This window comes from Juglans regia, chromosome 12, assembly GCF_001411555.2.
Source record: "Juglans regia cultivar Chandler chromosome 12, Walnut 2.0, whole genome shotgun sequence".
Classification (NCBI taxonomy): Eukaryota; Viridiplantae; Streptophyta; class Magnoliopsida; order Fagales; family Juglandaceae; genus Juglans; species Juglans regia.
The window spans coordinates 8,643,789-8,651,899 of NC_049912.1; the positions used below are offsets into that span (position 1 = coordinate 8,643,789).

At 37.4% G+C, this 8,111-nt stretch overlaps 1 protein-coding gene and 1 pseudogene across 1 annotated transcript; one reads left to right on the forward strand and one right to left on the reverse strand.

The window, feature by feature from the left end:
- Positions 1-566: 566 nt before the first annotated feature.
- Positions 567-3,086, forward strand: LOC108982135 (transcription factor bHLH67-like). The gene is made up of 4 exons (XM_018953428.2): positions 567-967; positions 1,281-1,961; positions 2,083-2,490; positions 2,701-3,086. The coding sequence occupies exons 1-4, from the start codon at positions 935-937 to the stop codon at positions 2,782-2,784; spliced, it is 1,206 nt and encodes a 401-aa protein (XP_018808973.1). The 5' UTR covers positions 567-934; the 3' UTR covers positions 2,785-3,086.
- A 4,356-nt stretch (positions 3,087-7,442) lies between these two features.
- LOC109001362 lies at positions 7,443-7,788 on the reverse strand (annotated as a pseudogene).
- Positions 7,789-8,111: the final 323 nt, after the last annotated feature.

The window sequence follows — 8,111 nt, forward strand, 5'->3', positions numbered from 1 at the left end:
TATTAACTAATATTATTTAATATTTTATCTTATTTTTTATTATTTTCTTACTGTTATTTACAAAACATCTTAGATCACTCATCTATATGTAAACAGTCGAAATCAGTTCCAAAACTACATCAGGACGTACAACGTATTGAAAATATCCCAACAATGAGGTAATTTTACAAGAAAAATCACAACCCATGTGCAATTGTGGATGTGCTCAGGAAAAAGAAAATCAATGGGGAAATGGAGTTGGAGATGTGGGAAAATGGGAATGACCCATCAACAGATACCAGTGAGCAGTGACATCCATAGAAGGACTTTCCAAACCTTTTCTCTCTTTACTGCAGGCACTAGAGAGAGAGAGAGAGAGAGAGAGAGAGAGAGTCCCCACAACTGTCTGTCCCCGCTGCTGGACAAAACTGCTACCGCCAATAATACTTGGGACCTTGTAAACCAGACAACCCTACCTTTTCCTCTTCTTACTGATCCCTCTTCTGCAAAGTCTTACCAACTCTCTCTCAGTTTCAAGTAATTTTGATATATATTCAAGCTCGTGTGATTTCCACCCTTCGTTTATTACCGCTTCCCTTTCCGTTTTCTTTACCATTGTTATTAACCCATCTTCACTTCTCCAAGCCCTATTCCTAGTCCTGTTACTTCATTCTACTCTCTCTCTCTCTCTCTCTCTCTCTCTCTCTCTCTCTGTGCATGAGTTCTTCCAAGCCCAGCATTTAATATATTCTTTTTAAGGGTATCACCAGTCTCAGGAACAAAGGAATATATCGTGCGGTGGATATGCGGTCTCCTGCGGCTGTTTCTTTGGTGTTACATTTATTACGATTGTTTTGTTAGTATCATCACTATGGAATGTTGGGCACCTAGGTGGGAGAGAGATATAGACACAGAGAGGACTTAAGGCATATACTTCAACAACTGCTCGGCTAAAATGGAGAGGTTTCAGGGACCCATTAATTCCTGTGTATGTTAATATGTTCATTCCTTCCCCTTTTTTCTTGAGTCCCTTGATCTCTAGAATCAAGAAATGGACCGCATTGACCTCTCAGAATGCGCGTATTTAATGCATTGTGTTTCTTTTCCCTGGATATAGTAACATATTCGACACTGTTTTTCTGTTTCGATATTTTGTTCTCGTCCACTCTTGACATTCTATGATGTTTTTCCCTGCTTGCTTTGGAGGTTGAGTTTGAAGCTCAGTACATCGATCAGAAAATTTTCCCTCATTTTCTTCTCTTTCATAATTTTGCTTTTCTGGGTTTTTTGCTTTCCTGCAGTTCTTTGGGGAACATTCAGAGGCAGATTGTCTAGAGCAAGAATTTGTCCTTACAGACAGCTTGAAATTTGAGGAACAAGAACCACACTTTTCAACCCCAATGTTGGAAGAGAAAATGCCATTTCTTCAGATGCTACAAAGTGTGGGATCCCCTCACTTTTTGCCTTACAAGGAGCCCAACTTTCAGACACTGTTGAGATTACAGCACCGTAAGAAGCCTTGGGACGGTTACACCTACAACATCCCTGAAATGGAAACCCAAATTCAGGCCCTAGAGCTCGAGAGCTGCGTCACCCATGACATAGTGGAGCTGCATTCTCCTGTCAAATCCGTGACCATGGACCTCCGACAGCCGCATTCAGCTTCATGTCTCGAGGCTACCGTGAGCTCAGAGTGCAACCAAGAACCCAACCATTGCATAGAATTAGGCGCCTCAGCGGGCTCTCCACCTCCGTGGCCAAACCCCCCGCCACAATCCTGGCCTAAACAGACCTACCTCCCCAAATCTCTTCCACTCGCCCGGGAACGAAGAAAGCGAAAGCGGACAAGGCCGACCAAGAACCAAGAAGAAGTAGAGAGCCAGCGCATGACCCACATTGCCGTGGAACGCAACCGTAGACGCCAAATGAATGACCATCTCAACGTCCTCAGGTCCCTAATGCCAACCCCCTATATTCAAAGGGTAATCAATCATGACATGAGTTTGAAGCCATTCTAAGTTCCATTGTTATATAATCTTGAATTTCATATAATTTGATGTACAGTTTTCGAAAGATTTAATATTTCTTCGTTTTCCTTGAAAGGGTGACCAAGCGTCTATTATCGGAGGTGCAATAGACTTTGTGAAGGAACTGGAGCAGCTACTTCATTCCCTTGAAGCACAGAAGAGAATGAGAAAAAATCAGGAAGGCGTCGAGGGCTCCGGCGCCATGGATGCACCATCCAACGGTCTGTTTATGTCTCCCCAATGTAGAAATGCGTCGACGGAGGAAGGCCACCGTGGGGAAGAAGTGAAGTCGGATAACAAGTCCGAGGATGCCGAGATTCAGGTTACTGTGATTCAAACACATGTGAACATGAAAATTCAGTGCCAAAGGAAGCCGGGGCAGTTGCTGAAAGCCATTGTTGCACTGGAGGAACTCAGGCTGACAGTTTTGCACCTAAACATCACCTCCTCAGAGGCCTCGATTCTTTACTCTCTCAGTCTCAAGGTATTCTTCCTGTCGAGTTTAATTTCAGTCTTCCTTGCTTTATCTTTTATTTAGTCAACCATTCTGACTTGAAGAGAGCAAACCTAGATAGCAGCAGGCCGCTAGCACTAGTCCTCTTTCGTTTTTTTATCTTCATTTTCATCAGTACTTTACATTTAACATTACACCATTGTTCATGTGGGTGTGATTTTGGTGGCTTCTAATGCACAGATAGAGGATGAGTGTAAGCTAGGATCTGCAAATGAGATTGCATCGGCGGTACAACAGATATGGAGCTTTATCAGCAGGAGCTGATTGTTGAAAGAATCATCGCAAATATAGAGGCAGCTGACTACATTACTCGGATAAAGTAGGAGTACTTTGGGAGAAGAAAAGATAATTAATTTAAAACAAAAAAAAAAAAAAATTGAAGAGAGATTATGGGGATGGGACAGGAGTATGGAGGCCGGAGAGGAACCAGATTCCGTCGTCCCTATCTTCTAGGCAGTGAGTTGTACCGCAGACGGCTCGGGACAGAAACAGATCATTCATGTTTAATTATAATGTTTGTTCCGTGCTTTTAATTTAATTTTGATTTTATTTATTTCACTCTTTTTATGGAATTTAGTGATTGTTCATACCATATTCACCAATCTAAACATAAAAGTAAGGAAAATGCTAAACATACTACAAGTTTAATTGGTGATCAGTCGGTGACACATCACCAATATGATAATATGGTTCGACTTTGATTTCAACTTTTGATTGGTGAAACAATCTCGTACATAAAACTTATGTAGTAAATTAAACTTGTAGAATATATAACATTACCCTATAAAAGTAATAGCGTTCCCTTTTAGATATTGAATGTGTTAGGGTTAATTAATTCATGTTTAATTCAAACTCGACATGACAAAATGAATAAATTAGTATTAAAGAATATGATGTATTTTAATGAACTATATAAAATGGAGATGAACTTATAATTAACTAATCCAATCTTATTAATACAATTCAAACTCAGAGATATTAACTCACTAACTAAAGCTCATCATTATATAGATTGTTAAAAGTCAAGCCATGCGTCTTATTTATACGAGGAATATTTTAACCACAAAAGAATTATATAAAAATAAATTTTTAAATTGACATGACTTGATACAGTATGTCAGATTATAAAGTTACTTTTATTATAAAATAGATCCAACTCATCACGTAAAATCACGTCAATTTATGAGTTTACTTTTGTGTAATTTTTTTATATCTGTAACAATTCTTTATTTATATTGATTGATTTTATGAGATAGTTTTGTATATTATTTTTAAATTAATAATATCCTTGTCTTAAATTTTTTCATTTTGAAACATCTCATTTGATGTGTACATTATAGGGCCGTATAAAAAACCGTTAAACCGGTCGGGATCGACTCAAATCGGCCGCTGGAGCACGGAACTGGAAAAACCGACAGAGAATCGGCCGGCCGGCGATAGGAATTAAGCAAAATCGACGTCGGTTAGTTCAGTTCGATTCCATTTTGACCCAGGGCAAAACCTCTAAACCGATCGATGTCAGCTATCTTTTTCTCTTTTTTTTTTTCAAATATGCGTCTAAGAAATGACGCCATTTTACTCAAATAAGTGAAACACCGTCGTTTTTGGGACGCAAGTTGTAAGAATAATTAATAATGCAACAGCGATTAAGCCAAACGATGCCATTTTGAATTAAGGTAAAAGACCCCTGCAAGCCTTCTTCCTCATTCTTCATTTTGAAAGTTTTTTCCCTCGCTCAGATTCTCCCTCGCAGCAGCCACCCCCCAATCTCCCCTTTCGATGAGGCGATGCCAACTCCCTCTCCGATGTGGCGATGCCATCTCCCTTTTGGGGGCTCTCAAAGCCTCTGTCGCAGCCTCTCAGGTCTCTGTCTCTCATCTCCCTTTCGTGTCTCTCTCTCTCTCTCTCTCTCATGGGATAGTTGATGAAATCAACTTGATGCTTATCGTTTGGATCTGTATAGTTGATGTTTGTTGTTGAATCTGTATTGTCGAGTGTTGAGAAATTTGTTGAGTATTGGAACCAATATTCACGCAGATGAACTGACGCAACCGGTCGAAACTACGCCAACCGGTTTTACCACTCTCCATCAACCGGTTACAATCGGTTGCTCCACCCATTTTTCACACATCTGTCGGCATCGGTTTTGCCCAAAAACCGCACTGAAGGGATTGGTTTTCACCCCTAGTACGTTATATTTCAAATGATTTAATATGTCAACAAATTAAATAAAAGAAATTAGTTAAAATATATGCATCAATTCATATGGTTTTAGGCTACAAACTATGAAGAAAATAAGATTTCTCCTACTTTAGTTGAAGTACAAGACTACATAGATTTCCTCCTTTTTACATGCATAATGATTAATGCATGTCCATGGTCCCCCCATCTTCTCTTTTAATCACGAAAATCTTTAAGGTAATTTACACAATGATTTTGAGTATAAAATTGAATAATTTTGATATTTACACACTTTTTTTAAGTGTGTTCATAAAATAGCTTGAGATGATAACGTTAATGGCAGAGGAGTGACGTGGTAAAAGAGTCGTTGAATTGAAGGGGGAATGCTTTGACGAGATAGCCCCCAAGTCAAAGGGCGATGAGCAAAGGGTTGCAAAGGCTGCTGGCAGTGCCAATTGCCAAACACGTTCCAGAGAGAGAGAGAGAGAGAGTGATCTGGGAAAGAGAGAGCTGCAAAAGTGTGCAGGAGAAAAAGGCGCGTATATCCATGCATGTGCAAAAGTATTCCAATCAGAGACAAATCACTCTCCTTTAGTCTTTTTTTATTTTTTTATATTTTTTTTCTGGGCCTTGGCTTTTATCCTTTTTACAGCTTTCTTTCTTTTCTTTTTTTTTTTTTTTTTTTTTTTTTTTTTTTTTTTTTTTTTTTTTTTTTTTTTTTTTTTCAATTTTTTCTTCTATTTTTCTCAAAGGTCAGTCCCATTCCATCAAACCATATCTGTATAATATTGGGGACCCATTTTCCTGTCCTACGAGCTCTCCATGATAACAACCTTCCCCTTATTTGTCTCTTCTGCCAGAAACAGCCTTTCTCCCTGTTTCTAAATTTGATCTATGTCGATCGGGCCTGCCTTCCTCTGATTGCTGTCCAAAGCTGTTTTCTCTTCTTCTTCACTGGGATTAATTAGTTTTGCTGTTACTGATTCTAACTCATATGATACAATATTCATTAAGCTGGCCCCTTTATATTCATAAAATCAGCTACCACCTCACGTAGGGCTGGATGTCCCCCCAAGCTCCCACTTCATCCTTTTGGGAGTTGCCGTATGCCAAGGGGCAACATCCCTCCCTTTTCAATGAAGAGCAATATTATACTTATCGAAAATATGTCCTGAATGTGTATCTTAAACAATATATTTTATTTTTTTATTTTTATTTTTTTTTCATGTATTTTTTTAATCATTATGAACATTTTAAAAAAAATAAAAAAATTCACAACATTATTAAAAAATACTTTCTTAATCATTAAGTAAAAAAAAAAACTCATTCGGGACACTTTTTGAATCCCGAATTTGGAAATCAAAGCATTTCTCTTCAATGAATAATATCGTTTTGACTGCTTATACATTTAATTTTTTTTTTTACATTTATTTAGTTTTTTACTTACTAATTAAGCAAACGACTATTAGTATTTTGATATTTTTTTTTATTTTTTAAAAATATGAATAAAAAAAATTTTAAAAAGAATTTTTGCCTAAGGGCAGCACTCTTTCTTAATTTTGTTAGAACCTTGAATTTGATCAGGAGTTTTTTAAACTATTGGTTTTATTTTTTATTTTTAATAAAAAATCAGCTGTTTTCTTTGTTTTAGATTTTTATTTTTATTTTTTGTTTTCTTAAATTTTAAGTCATGATTTTTTTTAATCGTAGTCTTTTTCAATATTTTTTTTTTCTAGTTTTAGTTTCTAATTTCTCAGATTTAAATGAGTCTTTTACAGTTATAATTGGTTGCGACAATGTATATTTAAGTTATTCTCTATAAGTAAATGAATCAATACATCTAGGGCATTTTGCTTCCCTTAAAATTTGATATGTTAAATCTAGTACTTAATATAAACTTTTCTTTATATATTTTCAGATTATATAAACAAATTATTCTTGCCCACAAAAGTTTTAAAATAACATCCTTAATTAACGACCCAAAAATTTCTGATAATCTTTTCTTAGAAAATATTAACTTTGTATGATGATGGCAATGACTGGAATATTCTGTATGGATGTGGTAAGGAGATCCTCATTGTCATATAGAGTTTGCTGGCTGTAAAAGGCGACTCTGGAGAAGATGTTTGTTTTGTAAGTTACTATCGACAGTGGATAGTGCAAGAATGTGGTGTCTAAATAAGTAGTTAGGTACAAGCTTTAGGCCGGATAATAGTAGCTAGGAGATGTTTTCTTTGTTTTTGTTTTTTGTTTTTTCTTCGATTGGCATGGAATATTTACGAATCTTAGGATTGTTAATCCGAGTTCCAACCCGGGAACCCAGGCCGGAACCCGGATGAATCCAGGTTTTAATTTTTAATTTTTTTTTTAATTTGAATGTTTTGATTTCTCACTCTACCTCTACACACCGATTTCTCATCTGCGAGTATGACAAGAAAACTTATGCATGCGGTTCCGTACTTTGGCTATGGTGGAGGACTTGCTGATTTGAAGGTTTTTTTTTAGAGAAGAATTCGTCGAATATCTCATCCAAACATGTTCAAAGAGGTTCTGAACAAATCAAATTAAACCCAAAATCTTGAACAAATCAAATTAAACCCAAAATCTTTCTCAAGACAACTACTAAGATAACTCACAAAACAACTATCTTCTTAATAAACAGATAACAAACCAACATGAAATACGACCAAATGGAAACGAACCCAACTCTTCCAAAGCACACTAAACGATACCGATCCAACTCAGAACCTGGGTTTGGTAAAGAACCATCTATTCTTCCTAGACTTGAAGCGCTCCACTAGCCTCTTCCTGGTTTCCTTGGCAGCTGTGACCTTCTTATCCTTGGACTGGAGGGACAAGTCAAGTTCTGGTAGTTGACAAGCTTGACGCGTGAGTTCGTCGTCTTCTTCTTGGACGAGTCCTTGTTAATGACCTTGTTGGGTACTTGTTGATCCCAGCAACCAAGCAGTGGTTGTAGGGGCGGTCCTAGGTGCCATCATCGAAAGCCCTAACAATGACAGCCTTGCGGCCCGCATACCTACCTTGGAGGAGGATCACCACCTTGTTTGGCTTTAGGAACTTCACCATCTTCCCCGAACAAGTTGTTCTCACTATTTCACACAAACTCTTTCACGCCCCCAGCGATACTGGTTTGAAGGTTGTTCTCGTATTTATTCTGTTTAATTTTTCTTTTATTGCCTTTGAATTTTGTATTTAAATTTAAAAAGTACAACGGAGTTGGTAAAGCAAATTATAGTATGTAGTCTGGATTGAGGAAAAACAAATCGGGTTCTAGGTTTAAAACTCGGTACCTAGACCGGGTGTACCCAGATTTTGCAACCTGGGTTCCGAATCGAGGTTGTAAAAAATCCAACCCGGATGAAAAATCTTATTTTTGATAATGCTTGGTG